The sequence below is a fragment of the Anarrhichthys ocellatus genome, unplaced genomic scaffold (assembly GCF_004355925.1).
Source record: "Anarrhichthys ocellatus isolate YVR2014 unplaced genomic scaffold, GSC_Weel_1.0 scaffold21, whole genome shotgun sequence".
Lineage (NCBI taxonomy): Eukaryota > Metazoa > Chordata > Actinopteri > Perciformes > Anarhichadidae > Anarrhichthys > Anarrhichthys ocellatus.
Window position 1 is genome coordinate 2744343 of NW_022280051.1, and position 16084 is coordinate 2760426.

The following is a 16084-nucleotide window of genomic DNA, read 5'->3' on the forward strand; positions in this document are numbered from 1 at the left end:
ATATATATATATATATATATGGATGTGCATGTGGATATATATGTGGATATATATCTATATCCACATGCACGTGTACTTTCTTTCTATTTCTCTCTCTCACACACACACAAACAGCTGTTTCGGAGGCTGAAGAAGAAGATTATATTGTTATCCCTGAATGGATGAGAATGAGAATGCAACCCGACCATTATTGTTAAAACACAGACTCGAGCTCTCACTCTCTCTCTCTGTGATGCTTGACTGCAGTATCGCCCCATTTGCATTTAAATTATATTCGTAGCAGCTGCATATACAGTATATACTGACGGGAAAAGTGCCGGGGTACCACAGCGTACACACCTCTGCACCCCTTTCCTCATTTTCTATCCGACGCTATCGCACTAACCGCTCATTCATTTGAGCTCAACTCCATTCGAATCTACTCAGAGAGCAGGTAGAGTTGACGTGATCTCATACTTTCACTGCTCGTGTCTCTCCACTGAACCACTCTCTCGCTCCTTGAATTGTAACCGAGTGGCTCGATGAGGCATACTTGCCCTCCGGTCTTGATTTTATTACCGTAGTTTTAAGTGGTTTGGGACACTTTTTGTCTCCAGCATCTGGCTGGGCTGCAATGTTTGTGTCTTATGTGTTTGTCTGTGTGTGCCGATCAATGCACTAATCCCGTTAACGGTCCCGTTAGCCCGGATTGAACGGGCTTGATCACCGCGTTAGCCGCCACACATGCGGGTAGCGGAGCTGTGTTTTTCTCACACAGCCATCTCCTCTCTGTAGCCTGCAGTCACTTTACTACAACAAAAATAAACAGATAGGCTTCCTCGCAATTTAAATACCTGTGTATGCTTGTAAACTGTTCAACCTTCCAGTTGAACAGTTATTTCATTCAGCAACAAGTCATAAAACACGGAAAAGCAAAACTTCACCTTCTTTCAAGATGCTGAATCTGTATGAACTTCCTAGAAGATCCTAAGAAGTGACCTCTTTAAGCACCAGAGGGGCCACAGAATGATGACGCCAGCTGCGACAAAAAGACATATTCTGCAAAGAAAGCAGTGCAACAATAAGGGGTGAGTGGTAAGCGTCAGTGATTGGGGGACATTAACAACGGCCTGTCTCACTGGAGACAAAAAGCCTTTTCTCTGTTTCCTACTGGAAGGGGAGTTTGGAAGCACGTCGGCTCGCTGGAGCGTAAAAACCCAGCGAGGGAACCAACAGTCCAGTCACTGTCTGTGCTCAAGCTAGCACGTAGTTTTAATGATGGAGAAGGAGGGGACGGAAAACGCTTTCTGCTCCCGTTTTAATCTACATTGACCCCCCCTAAGTATCCCTTTCCCCGCCTTCCCTTCTCTGTCCAGATTCTGATTCCCTTGACCTGATATTACCTCTCATCATCGGCTCTTATCTCGTCTCACCCACTTTGTCCTTCTTTCACTCCCTCTCGCGCTATATCCAGAAAATAAGGAGAGGCTGAAAGAGGAAAGACGGTCCGAGAGAATAAATAGTGTGAGAGTGTCAGTGATTCGGCCTAATGAAAGAAGAGGTGCCGCAGTCGCACATTAAAGAGTTTCTTCTCCTCGGCAACTGCATGTGATTGGTCCATTGTTAGCTTTCGCTGTGTGCGTCTACCTTCTCTCCAGGCTCATGTCGATATGACCAATCACCTTTCCCCTGTAGACTAGGAGGTTGTGACCCCTGTGATATCAACAGACCCTCTGAAGCCCCTCGGGCGCCGTCTGCTAATGGTGCGGTTGGGGGTTCAACCCTTTGAAGAATCCTCCAATCGATTTTTCCAGATCAAAGAATCACTGGCGTAGGGTTTCTTAAATTGCCCAGGTCAGAATACATTACAGGCCAATTGAATGGTAATATTGATCAGCAAATAGCCCATGTCTGTCTCAGTCTTAGGGGTTGAATACAGGACGGTGGCTGTTGAGGACATCGAGGTCTTGTCCTCTGAAATATGGATCTGGGGTTTAAAGGCTGTTTTTTTGACTAAATATCTAAAATTTTGACTTTTTCTTTGCAAAAGTTGAAATACACTAAAAGATGATTAGTATTATCTACCAGAATTACATAATTGTCAGTGTAGAGAAGACTTTAAACAACATAAAGACATCTAGATTTTAAAGAGGCGGACCTTTCAGTCCTGGTTTATTTAGAAATTCTATTTGGATCGAACCAATCTGGAGTCCGGAGTTTTGGGCTATTCCCGAAATCTCAAACCTACATGATATCCTTCAGAAGCTGGATTTGTTTGTGTTTATACAGTGGAGAAAAACTATAATACAACATCTTTTTTTTCTGGGAATGTTGCCACAGGCATTCAGTTTGTAATACTGTAACTATATAAATATGATAATAGTTTCATCACCATTGCGTTACCTCCTTCAGCAATAGATTGTGACTTAAGACAGTTATTTAAATGAAAATCTTCAAGATTGCCACTTTAAATACTAGAAATTTGTGCTGAATTTTGTTGGTGGCTGGTCAAACATTTAGGAGTGGGGGGGGGGGGGGTTAATGCTGAGGGAATTTGTACTCCAACAGCCCTCGTTGAGTCGTATAATTACTGCACTACAGTCATATGAAGTGGCTTTGAGCAAGAAAATGCAAATTTGAGAATAAATATGAGCCGATAATCACGTCTGAGCTGTGGCACTTACTCTGTTGGCTAAGATGGGATATGAAAGACACTAGCTCCCATCTTGCAATCAATAGGTTTTGTGATAGAAGAGCATTGATGTAATGTGGATAATGAGCACAGCACACGCTGAGTCTGAAAGTAGAGACATTTACAGCAACAACGCTCGGCTCATTTTTCATCCCGATTATTGACATTTTCTAACCCTGAATACTTAAATCACAGCCGGCCTTGTCGCTCCATCCCTCACTTAACGGGTGTGTTGTTTGGAGGTGGAGCTTTTCGGCTGGAATGATGACTATTGATTTGCCTGAACTCTCAATAGACTACACCCACACACCCACCCACACACACACACACACACACACACGCACACATTGAATAACCCTCAGGAAGCATGACAGTGGAGTCTCTTCGCTTGGTTGAGAACCACAGCCGCTCCTACATACAGCAATATATATACATACACACACTACATTGCGGGGGGGGGGGGCATCGGAGGGAAACCAGAGACCACCGGTTGCCAAGCAACCAGAGAGCGGAGGGGAGTTGCAGCTAAGGGGGGGGGGGGGGGGTTGTTGAAAATGATGTCCAACAGGGACCAATAGCACGGCTTGTTTCAGTGCTGACAGAAACGGCAGCCAATGAGAGCGCGCCGTTAATAAGCCTGCCTACATGGAGACAGATATGTCTCCATTAATAGCACAAGAACTGTAACTATGACGAGAAGCACATGCTGTGTGTGTGTGTGTGTGTGTGTGTACAAAGTGCTGCAGGATCAAGGTTGAAGCAAGATCTCTCAAAGCTTTTCCTCTGCATACAAACACACACACTTTGCCACACACAGAGAGGAGCTCATGAATTGCCAACATGATGAGAGAGGAAATGGTGTATGATATTTTCTGGGTTAATAAATACTTCAAAAGCCCCACGATGGAACCGTTTTTTCACACCACAGAGGAGCACAAGCTCTCCCAAGGCACCGGGCTGTGTGTGTGAACATCCATGCATGTGTGTGTGTGTGTGTGTGTTTATGAGCACAGTACTATCTGGATGTGGGTGCTTCAAAGAGTTTATCCACCCTCGGTCTTTACAAACTGTAAAAATGCAAGTGTTCAAATGTAGAAAGGCTTCAATTTCATGATACTCACAAAAGGAATTATGTTTAAAAAATGTAAGCATTTTTACTATCGATCTTATAGATGCTTCTTATCGATTATGTGAATACAACCCCGTGTGTGACCCGCGGAGCTCGTATGATGCGCGTGTCCACATGACATCACACGGTTTAAGTTGCCACAGCAACAGAGAGAGAGACAGAGCCCAGTAGACTGACGTTTACGTTGCTGTTCGGTACCTTGCACTCCAGAGGTGGAGTAAAGTTCACATACAGCAGCTGCTCGCGGTCAGAGTCGGCGACGTGCGGAACATAAAGTACACGCGCTGTTGGGGGAAAAGGCTACCGATACAAGGTCGGGTTAAAAGGATGCTTGTAGCGGCCGTATGTGCATCTGTGAACTCTCTGCTGACAGACAGCTTAGGACGGCACCATGCTGTGTAACGTCTTTGTGATTCCCTGTGACTGGTGGTCAAAACTTTAACATAAGAAGAGGAACAGTTGAATATCTTTGCCGGTGCTTGTTTCCAGCAGCCAAATCCCATAAAAAGGAGCAGCCAGTGGTGTTCTAGCTGCCATTTTCCTCCTGATATTTATTAATTAGTGATCTAAATTGCATCATTATTTACAGCAAAGGAGGTTTATTTGCGTCCAATGTAAAAAACAAAATCCCCTTCAACGTGTTTCTCTGATCTTCTTACAGATAAAGGATTGCGGTGCACCAGCAATCCATTACTACGTTTGTGTGTGAAGTCCTTCCGAAATGTTTCATCACGAGCTCCTACTCGATTAGTGCACAATTAAAGCTTAAGTGATGTGTGAATTGGTAGGGCTGTCCAATCAAAAGCTATCGTCTAAGTAAGCAGAAACTCAATCTTAACATCCCCAGCTGCAGCAAAAATGACGGTTTTAGAAGTGAAAATAATTATATTAAACTTGATTGCCAATAGTTTGAAAATGTGGCATTGCATTGTTGCATATATATACACAAATATATACACATATATATAGTGATGTTCTTGCAGTTTAGAGTGAGTTTGATATATTTCATAATCCCTCTCTTACTCTTCAATCTCTTTCATACATTAGCTAGTTACACATGTCAATTGTTGGGTATACATATTTGGATAGATATAGATATAATCATCTCTAGCCTACAGAAGAAAACATTGATGTGGTGGGACCTATTTTGATTTTGTGAAATGTGAATATCTACTTCGTAAACACTTACATAATAACGAGTCTAAGTTTTAAGTTACAAAGAGTCGGCTCCTGCTCTGAGATATTTCAAAACATCTAAATAAATCGGAGCCACATCAGAGCAGCAGTATAAATGTAGCCAAATATTAGAAGCAGCCAATAGAGAGGTCAAAGCTGCGGGGCTATATATACAGTATATATATATACACAGCTAAAGCAAGATGCCAAGTCCTGCTTGCTTTGAGGTTATTAAAGATGTCACTCTGATGTTTAAGCACACACACACACACATACAGCCATTTCAAGACTCGGCCACTTTACTTTACCTGCCTATCAGGAAAACAAGTTTCTGGTAAAACAGCCGTCAGCTAATTCACGGTCTGTGTTCCTGTTTGTAAGTCCCAAAATAAGATGTCAACCCTTTGAAAGAAACTCCTCCTGAAGGGTGTGAAATAGAAGTGTTAACACGATGAATCATTCGAAGACGAAGATACGGTAGTTAACCAAACTAAATTGAATAAAATCAGTTTCTGAAAATACTGGTAGCATAACCAAACTGATAACTAGAATTCAAACCCTTAGCATCAATACTCCAGTTACTGTCTCTCTCTCAGCATCATCCATCATGCTGCGGTTTCTCTGGGCTGCCTACTGACTGATGCCGGTCACTGAGGGGGAAATCTATGGCTGTGACTCGCCGCGGCGGCGACTCGATGAACAGGAGGCCGGATTATGATCGATCGGCCGGCGTCCGAGGCATCTGACAGGACTTCCAAATCAATCTTTCTGTCCGTCCGGGCTGTTCTTAAACAGCTGGGTGAAGACATATACTTCTCTTCCCGTTGTCCTGCTGGGACCTGTCTCATTCTGTCCCTCTATTTACCTCCTGCAGGGTCCTCGCTTACTCTCCTCTCCAGTCATGCCCTATAGCGGCTGCCTTGTTTCCCATCATCAGAGCTGAAATACAAGTCCAAACAGGCTGGGGAATATAGACTCATCATCTTGCCTGTTTCACTCCTGGTTGCCAGTAACTTAAGACAAAGGAGGTAAAATAACTCGGGGGTCACTGCTGTTTCTTTGAGTGAATTCAAAATGTAACATCACTTTGAACACCTAAATATGTGCTTGTGTTAACGGTCAGCCTTAAGCTTGCACAGACTCTTACCAACTAAAAACATCCCGCTCTCAAGCAACTCTATTCTGTCTCCGTCTCGCCTCAGATTTCTCTTCTCTCGCCGTCCTCTAAGAGTACGTTAGTGCATGCAAATGAGGATAGGACACAAATTAGGGCAGCGATTGGATTTGAGTGGGTTTAACTGTAGTAGTAATAGCTTTGTGCTCTTTTTATCTGCTTCACTCGACTCAATCTGGAACTACAAAAAAAAGGATTGACATGCTCTGAGCTGAAACATGATTTGGGGATTTAAACTTGCCTTTTTAGAAAGTCTTGTGATGCGTTCAAATATGAGAGCTTGATCCAGTTTCTGGCAGGAAATTGGGTTAATGTCCAAGAAAACCAAACATACGCCCAGTACACCATGTCAAGGGAAGGCTTTACCGTCCGAGTGAATCTAATGCAACTGAACAGGTAACATGATTCAAATTTCGTCAAAGATTCACAAGCATAAATTCCCAGGGAAGAGACAAAACGAAAACTTGCTGTCGTCTTATGATACTTGCAGAATAACACACCTAAGTTCTATGCAAAGGACGGATCGATGAACGGAAGCTTCATTGCTTCAACACTGAGCTCAATCTCTCAGGTGGTCTCGAGGACAGACTCCCACAATCTAGATGCACTAAAGCGTTCGTCTTTAACTCCTGCGCACACAGTCGCGAAGCCAGTAAATTTGCCTAGTCAGCAGTGTTGATTGAGCGCTATGGAATTGTTCCGTACGTTGCGATCACCTCAGCCTCGCTGAGCGTGACAGATGCATAAATAAAAACAGCAGGCGAAGAACAAAAGGATTAACGGCTCATCATCGTGTCCCTTCTTTCTCTTTCTTGTTTTTATCATCTGTCCCTCTTTTTCTTTCATCACTCAGTCCCTGTCCTGTCTATCAGCGCGGTTACCTACCTCTCCTCAAGACTGCACTTATTCCAAATGAAAGGTTGAAGAGTCTTCTCCGCTGTCTCCTCCTGTGTTTTAATTTTCTCACAATCTTCTCTTCGTGCCCTTTGCCGTTGCCTTCTTGCCGTCCGAGACAAGTTTGTCTTCCTTCTCTTCTGTCTTCCGTCTCTTCTGTCTTCAGCCACGCTTCCCTAGCATTACTCCTCGCCTCCTCACCACCAGCTTTCGTCTCCCTTTCTCGCACTCTGTGCAGATTTCCAGCGCTCACCAACTCCCCCTCTTTCTTCAGCTTGCGGCAGCCAGACTACATCTCCTACATGTCTCTGCCTGAGCACGCTCTCTCTCTCTCTCTCTCTCCCTCGCTCTCTCTCTCTCTACCCAGTTCACATTCCCTCCTCCTCCTCTCCATCTCGTCACTATGGAGACGCTGGGCCCGCACAGAGACAAGCTCGTGCTGGTTCACAAGGAGTGTAAATGTGTTGTTTGTGTGCAGCACGAGTTGAGACAGTTCAACAGTTACTATCATCATCACCACAACGACATCAAATTCAATTACATAAAATACCAGCGGAAATATCCCCCCCCCCCCCCCCCCCCCGACTAGTTCTATGTTTTCATTTGGACAGAGACAGTTTTTGTGCTAAGCTAACTGTCTGCTTCAGATTTACTGTACAGACAAAAAATAATTAAGCATATTTCCAAAAATCGCTAACTATCATCATCTGAGTCTAAAGTAAGCAAGTAGTTCAACAGTTGTTACATTAAACCCCAAATTAACGCAGAATCAGCTCATTGTGATCTCTTCTTTCTATCAATTGCAAAGGAACTTTTCTGTTCACGTACAGATACAGACACGTTTAAACATTTGGCAGACTCAGCTCAGGGCAAAGGAACTCCCATCTATTTGATCACTCTTTTGCAATGTAGCTTCAGGACTCGTGTACTTCAGAAAAACGTCGTCACTGAGCAGGTTTGTGCAATAACAAACGAATACCCTCAGAAATCAAACACGTTTGAAACCCGACTCACTTACGTGTGCTCTTTAAAGATCTATCAGCTGACTACAGGACTCTGGGACCACACACAAAAACATGTGCATGTGTTTATGCATGAGAGTATATATTCGTATCCGTGTCACTGCAAATGTCACATATATATGAAATCCAACCCACAAAGCTTAACGTCATTCTGTCTATTTCTGTCTTTTACAGGTCTACGTATGTGATCCAGTAAGAGAAAAACCAAAGATAGTGCATGACTCATCCTTATTGCCTCCTCTCTGAGAAACACTGTTGAACAACACTGCGAGAGGTCCATTTAGTAGCTTTTCTGGAGTTTCTGATCCTATCGCAAGAAGTCAAATGAGTTGGTAAAAGTCAGTAATTCTCATGTCCAACAGAATTGACAAAAACACAGAGTTAACAATTGTTGATTGTGAAGCAGCAGCTGCAGCTCCACAGCAGTGCTACTGAGCCACAGGTTCAGGGTGTGCTCGGGAGGGGGGGGGGTCACACACGTTACCTCCCGATACCTCCCACACTATCTCCAGCACGGTGAGAGCTACAACAGGAAGTGCAAACGCCAAATAAGGCTGCAGGAGAGCGATATCAGCAGGCAGGGATGGTGAAGTACACTGCGGTCCTGAAGCAAATCCACCCACACCAAAGCTACTACTCACTCCTTTTCTCACACATACTGTACGTGTACTGTATCCTCGCACGTTGCATATCGGACACGTATGAAAACCTTCAGCGCAAGTGCGATACAAGTGTGTGACAGCCGCATGTCTCCTACATGTAAACGCCTTTTTAGTGTGTGAAAACTCCTGAATCCGTGATCGAGGAAACTAACGGAAGTGTGGAAGCATGTGTGTGAATGCGTGTGTGTGTGTGTGTGTGTGTGTGTATGTCTTATTGTATGATATAGAGGGTTTAATCCTGCAGTGTCTAACGAAGGCAGGAACCATCTGGTGTTGGGATGTGAGACAATCTGTCCATTTGGAGAGGTGACAAAGAAGGTGATAAGCACAGGAACAGGACACACACACACACAAATTATTTGGAATTGTGTCAGAAAAAGGCAATCCAGTACACACACACACACACACACACACACACATTTCATTTATACCAAGTGCACATATCTCTAGTCTCTATGGTAACTAGTAGCCGTCATGGCAACGGAGTACAAGCGGTAGAAGAAGAGGCTGAACTCTCATGACTGTCCTCAATTTATTTTGGACCCCTCGTACAGTTACACACACACACACACACACACACACACACACACACACACACACACACACACACAGAGTTAGTCATGTTGAGCTTTTCAGAACACATTCCCAGTTTTGAGTGTGAATACCTCTTGAAGTGGGGAATGCAGGGACAAGACCGGACCCGTAGGTGAATCACACACACACACACACACACATATATATATATACACCCACGCACACACACACCTACACAAAGTGAGCACAAGCTGTCAAGCCTTCACTTGTCAGATACAGACATGAAGAAGCAAAGAAGAGGTTGTTAGATGATCAATACGAAACACAGCGGTGTAACTGAGTACATTTACTAGTACTGCACTCAAGTACGATGACTAGGCTCTTGTAAGTATTGTAGTTTTTACTCCACTGCATTTATCAGACAATTAATAGTTACTTTACAGATTATGATCTTACGTATCAGTTTATAGAATATGAAGCACCAATCAAACTACGCAAGATCAAATCAATGAGCAGAACTACTTTTCGGCCTCATTGTCAGTCAGGATTTGACCCGACGACGAACGTTGCTGTTTCACTGGATCAGCGCTAAACTATCTGCTTATTTTATGTATAAACTGATTCTTCATTGTGATTTAATATATTGCTGTGACAATATATAGACCCACGCTAAAGGGCAGCAATGAGATGTTGCTTGTTATTTACTGATATAAAGAAAAAACAGCTCACTTAATCTTGGACCGTCAATCAAATGCCTCCCATTTACAGCAACACATTAAATATACACTCACACACACACACACACACACATCCTCCGTGATATCGGGTCCACTCATCTAGAAAACATTAAGGCAATTGTCCCCAGAGGACCAGAAACTATCTGCACTCCACCGTCGTGAACGTGGCTTTCCAAAACGAAATCCATTTGTGAGTGCTTCGTTCTGGGCTCTCGGAGGACTCACTTGAAATGAGAGCATTTTGCAGCCTTGACGCACTTTATTTTGTAATTTCTTGAAGACGAGGTGGTGCGACTGAAGTGAGAGGCAGCAGCACCACCGTGTGGATTTATACAAGATGTGTCTGCAGCTCACTGCACTGCAGGGAAATGAATGTGTATATGAAGGGCCCGTTCATCTACCACTGGAGAGAGAGACGCACTTCATTGTATGCAGCATGTGGAAGGTGCATTTACCCAACCAGAGGTTATCGTCTGGCTGATTTAAAAGCGTCTAAGGTTTTACAGACAGTGCTCTGAACCTTAAAATACCAATTGAGGAAGTTATTTTTAACAAATTCGTATAAATATCTTGATATTTGATTGATATTCTGGTTTTAACAGAACAATCGAGACTTTTCTTCCAGTCAAAAACTGATCAGATTGTTTTTCAAAGCCAACGCAGTCACAGTTGGGATCCAGCTAAGAAGTTCCCAAACTCTCGCAGCCTGGGTTGAGGTCTGAAGCTTCATGTAAGAAAATACTCATTTGGACTTTGGTACCCACCAAATGTTTCATACCTTACTTCATGAATTAATCATTATTGGTAATTAAATGAGCACTTACTAATTTGCTCTCAATCAAGTTAGCACTATAGGTTTAAGCAAATTGGATCAGTTCATTCAGTGGACTGCAATTAGTTTTATTTTAGCATAATGTAAAAAAAAGAAACTCCAATTATAAGCAGTATGTGCACGCTTACAGTACTCATACATTTTAATAAGTCATTATTATAAATTATTAATATCAATTGAATAATTTAAAGATAGAAAGTCTGAATTAATGAGTCTTAATTTCAGGTCTTTTCCACTCTACTATGAAATACAGTACAAGAATATATTCACTGATTATACTAACTGTGATTACGTACACCGTATTATATGATGTGACGCTGATGTTGGCATCACAAAATTTGGAAAGATGATTATATGTTAGAAATGGATGGGGTACTCTGTTAATATTCTTCGTACGTGCTTAATTTAACAGTTAACCTGGACCAGGTGTAACTCAGATGAGTCAATCTAATCAGATGACGTAAAACAGCCGCAGTCTCTCACACACGCACACACACACACACACACACTTGTATCCCTCTATTTTAAAATGCACTGACAATGCTCCCTTGTCTCCATGGACACCACAGCATCTGTTGCCCATAGCGATTATCTGGCGAACAAATTACATTTTGAAAAGACACTTTGTCCTCTTTTATCTCTCTCTTTCCATCCCCTCATTTTTTGTTACATCTACATGTCCATTTTATTCTCCCACTACAATATCTGTCATCACACACTCACACACGCAGAGAGAGAGACACACACCTCTCTCTCTCTCTCTCATACATCTCCACCACCCCAGAGACTACTTCAGTGACAATGTCTACTACTGCAGTGGCACAGAGTCATGAGGACAGCTTGTACAGTAGACACACACACACGCACACACACACACACACACACACACACACACACACACACAAACACACACTCTTTCACAAGCACGACCGCCTTCATCTAATAAGCTTCAAAGTGATACAAAGTATGTAGACACCTGAACATTACACACACGCAGTTCACAGTCAGCGTTCTAGTTCGTCCCAAAGATGCTGGATGGGACTGAGGTGAGATGTCTATGCAGGTCAGTCAAGGGAAACTTTTATTTATTTTTTTATGTAAAAATGAACCTGCATCTAAGGTTTCCTTTAATATTTTTCCTTTTGTAAAGTATATCAAAAGTTTCATGTAATATATTCATAGATTGCTGTAGCTTTTGCGGGCTGCTCTGGTAGCTAAAGGTCTCGTAATAGTTTTGTTTATCTATGTTATGCTCGCAAGTAATTGTGCTAAATTATTTGAACCCACTCATGCACAGGAAACTGCCTATGAGTTTACAATTAAATGAAAATATGAACTTTGAAGTTAAGGGATCCACAAAATTCACAAATTCTTCCAAATAAACATTTCTGTACGGACCTGGCTTTGTGCACATGCTGCAATAGGAACATGCCTTCAACAGTTTGATGTATCGTATCGTCTGCTTGTGCAGCCTCTAGTGGCTTCACTCTGCACTGCAATGCAGCTTCACTCAGAATTATATGGGAATTCCTCGTCTACATAATCCTCATGCAATACAATATTCCTATTTACAAGCAGATGCAGCTCTAGATGAGAGTACTAAAAAGAGTTTGTAGTGTGAAAATACTTGTGCTCATCATTTAGACGTTACCGCTCTTGCTTTCCATAACAGAGAGAAGATTGATGTCGCTTATGTTTTAAAAGTTACGCATCTTAAAATGAATACACAAACACAAAAGCATGTATTAACACTTTCTCTATCTCACATATGCATCCAGAAACACGTACCCGTACAGACACTCACACACAAGAGCAGCATGTGGGCGGTATCCCCAGCGCTGCGAAACATCTTGCATCCCACATGCTTATATAACTCCCTCTCCACCTCCTCCAGCTGATCACTCATCACTTTATCACTTTATCCTCCGCTGGGAAGGGAAAAACACCCCTCCTCTTCTCTACCTCTTGTTGAAATCAGCCAGGCGGGCGCCCTCTGCAATCCAGCATGATTTCGTTACACTCGGAGCATCAAGAGGAGCACATCTCTCCGATGAGATCAGGCTGCACCAAAACCCCATCTCTGCTGAAGATTTCATGTTGGTCAAAATTGAATCAAAAACCTGCACTACTTGTGACAACATAGCTGAAATGTCAACCCTCGCGATCATCCACCATTACTGGTATTTACAGGAAAGAATTCAATCCAGGGAAAGCAGCTGCAAACTATCTGCTGGCTCTAATGAGAAGAAATGCCTGACGGACTTTCGGCACTCCCAGTTCGGCCTCTGCATCTTTCCTCACAGAGGGAACTTTAACACCGACTTCGGACTTGTTTCAGATAAAACGCCAAAGGACAAAGCGTATGCATCTACTGATGTATGAGTCTCTAGTGCAATTTATTGAGTGGGAGAAACAGATCCACTCTGTCACAAAGCTGCAGCCGTGCCGCTGCTGTCCTTTATCGCAAAGAAACCCATCAGTTAAAGCTGAAACAGCAGATGCTGAGATATCCTGACTTTTAGTCCCTGGTATGGGTAAAACCTGGTTTCCTACATTTCCCATAATGCAACCCAACAGCATACTGCCAAACCATCATCAGGGTTGTTTCCTCAGACTACAGAAGCTGAAGTATACTGATCTACATGTGTAAACATTTGATGGAGTGCCCCTTTAAAGTCAGGTTACAACTATATAGTTGTATTTTTTTTAAAGGCTGAGTAGTAAAACAGTTTTAAGCTGTGGATTAATACATACGTGATGCACTGGTGAGTATTATATAAGTTAAGTATGTGGTATTGTCTCACGGAGTAAGAAGATTATTCAGGATTTGGATACACAGACACAACGTCGGTCTTATTATGGGATTTGTTTGACAACAAGAAAACAATCACCAGCCTTGTCCTTTAAAATGAGCATTTTTCAGGACTGCATGCAGAAGTAGGAAATGAAACCGTGACTTACATTGATGAGCTCGATCTCCCAGATCTTCTTGACCAGCTCCATGGACGTGTAGCCGTTGATGAGGAAAGTCTTGGTGTAGTCGCCGAGCTCCAACGACTCCAGCCACTCTGCCACCGACGTGGGGTTGTTGCCGTCGTAACCGACGGGTCTGATCTGCAGTGCGGACAGAGAAGTGACCTTTTTAAGTTCTGTATCATTTAACATCTTATTACTTTTTCTGCAGTTTTTTTCTTTACAAGACTTTATCCTGAACTGCTGAGCTTATTTCTGGAAAACCCGGTGCACCCGCTGCTTGGGAGGTTTTATGACACAAGTTTGTTTTCCGCCATGTTCTCGTGAATATAGGAGACACTGTGAGGAGAAGGAAACGTTGGAGGTGTTTTGGCATATGGTAGACTACCTTTGACCTGGAGCTCTGCAGCTTAGAACAGCGTGTGCTGTTCTAATGCAAAGTACATTACAGCCTGAATAAATATGTCTTATATAACATGACAGCTGTTTGAATTCTGTTTACCCTATATTTTATTGCTGCACTGCACTTTATTCATTCTCCGTCTTTATTCTGCTGCAGCAGCCAAATTTCTACACGGGGATCATTAAAGATTTATTTTATGTTAAAGATCTTCCCAAGAAGCAAATGTTACTGAGCTCTAAAAGAGTGGGTTCTTTTTTCAAGATAGAGCACAACTTTATGACTTCTATCACGCAAGAAAACACAAGTCGAACTTTTGAGAAAGGGCAGAATAGGACACCAACAGCAGGGGGTTAGTGCCTTAAAATAGTGCAGCACATTATTCATTCCCTTTCATTTTGACAGTCAGAGAGCTTGTGGTGCTTCAAACCAACATCCCACGTCCTCCACCTTAAGTCGAGCGTGCGTTTGTCTACATGTGACGGCAGGCAAAAGTTAAAGGGTTCATTTTTTTTTACAATGTTTTGGAAGATTTAGGGGGGATGAGGAGAGGAAAGTGCTGACTGGAGATCAAAGTTTTTCGGGTGTTTGTGTGAAACCTGCTCATCTCTTTTCTGTCTGTACTCCACTGCAGACTCCGTTTTACTGCTCTCACTCCAGCTCCACACCTTTGATCTTACTTTCACTCTTACACGCTTACACACACACACACACACACACACACACACAAATGTTACCTTGCTACAGTATCATACAGCAGCAAACGTTCCCATAAGTCTGTGAGTATTTGTTGTATTATTTCAACAGCGATTGGTCCCTTTTTTAAGCAGCTGTTGGCCTTTTTCTCTGTGTCTATATGTCTGTGCGTGAATTTTACAGATGCAGGACGATGTGGATTTAGACTCAGCAAAGAGTGAGCAGTTACCTTGCATCATTTCCCTTTATCCTAAACAAGCAGATTGTCTGCAGCTATATGTGGACGTCAGCACTTAACACTTGTATCATGTCAACATTACAGTCTTAAACTTGTTGGAGTGTTTGTGTAGCTGCGGTACTGACCCTGGGCAGCAGCCGTATGGCCTGCAGGAGCCGTTGTCTGTGGGCCGAGTTGAGGATCCCGATCTCCAGCAGGTCCTGGTCTTCCACCACATTGCTGCCCTGCAGAGCAAAAAAGGTTAGAGCCAAGGTTAGGATTTGTGCAGAGCTAATAATGCAGCAGTGTCTGCAATAGAAAAGCACGGCTCCGCATAGGATGACTTTTACAGACAGATCTCTGGAAAAAACAACAACAATAAAATAGCAGAACCTAACACAGAACACGCAGAAGTTACCAGTTCAATTATTTTCGTTGTGTTCTCCTGTAGTAAACGTTTGTAATATCAGCTGTTTATTTGGCTCATTTGCAGGTTTTATCTCCTTCACTACAAATCAAGTGTGCTTTGCGTTTTTGCTGATCATTTTTGAATGCACGCTGTACAGTTTTAGATGTGTCCTCCCTTCCATTCTAGGCGGCCATTGTTTTCCATTTACTGCCACACTGTTAGATAATCAAGTCCCAGACTCTGAAAAGCTCACTTGAGGTTTGTAATCCATCACAGTGAACATCAAGTATGCGTCTGGTTGTTTCCTGTTTTTTTTTTTTTAAGTCCAATTATCATTACATGGTAATCCACTTTAAATGCAGATTGATTTGAAAAGTCTGCAGTGTGTTACCTTGTTTCAATAATGTTGCTGATTTAAATACACGATGAATTACACAACACGTGCAAATTCCAAAAGTGTGGTAATAGTTGTCTTTTTGCACGGGAATGAATACAAACCAATGGCTGTATGGAAAGCTGTCTGATATTTGTATGATAGCAATAAACCGTCTTGGCTTC

At 42.7% G+C, this 16084-nt stretch overlaps 1 protein-coding gene across 5 annotated transcripts in view; it reads right to left on the reverse strand.

Moving 5' to 3' along the window:
• Positions 1–16084, reverse strand: part of anks1b (ankyrin repeat and sterile alpha motif domain containing 1B) — a 161377-nt gene that overhangs the window by 20586 nt on the left and 124707 nt on the right. For all 5 annotated transcript variants that reach the window (XM_031858784.1, XM_031858782.1, XM_031858783.1 and 2 more), the window contains exons 18-19: positions 15264–15362; positions 13793–13945 (exon numbers count right to left, since the gene is read on the reverse strand). In XM_031858784.1, the coding sequence (XP_031714644.1) occupies positions 13793–13945; positions 15264–15362 (252 nt within the window). The remainder of the gene's footprint in view (positions 1–13792; positions 13946–15263; positions 15363–16084) is intronic.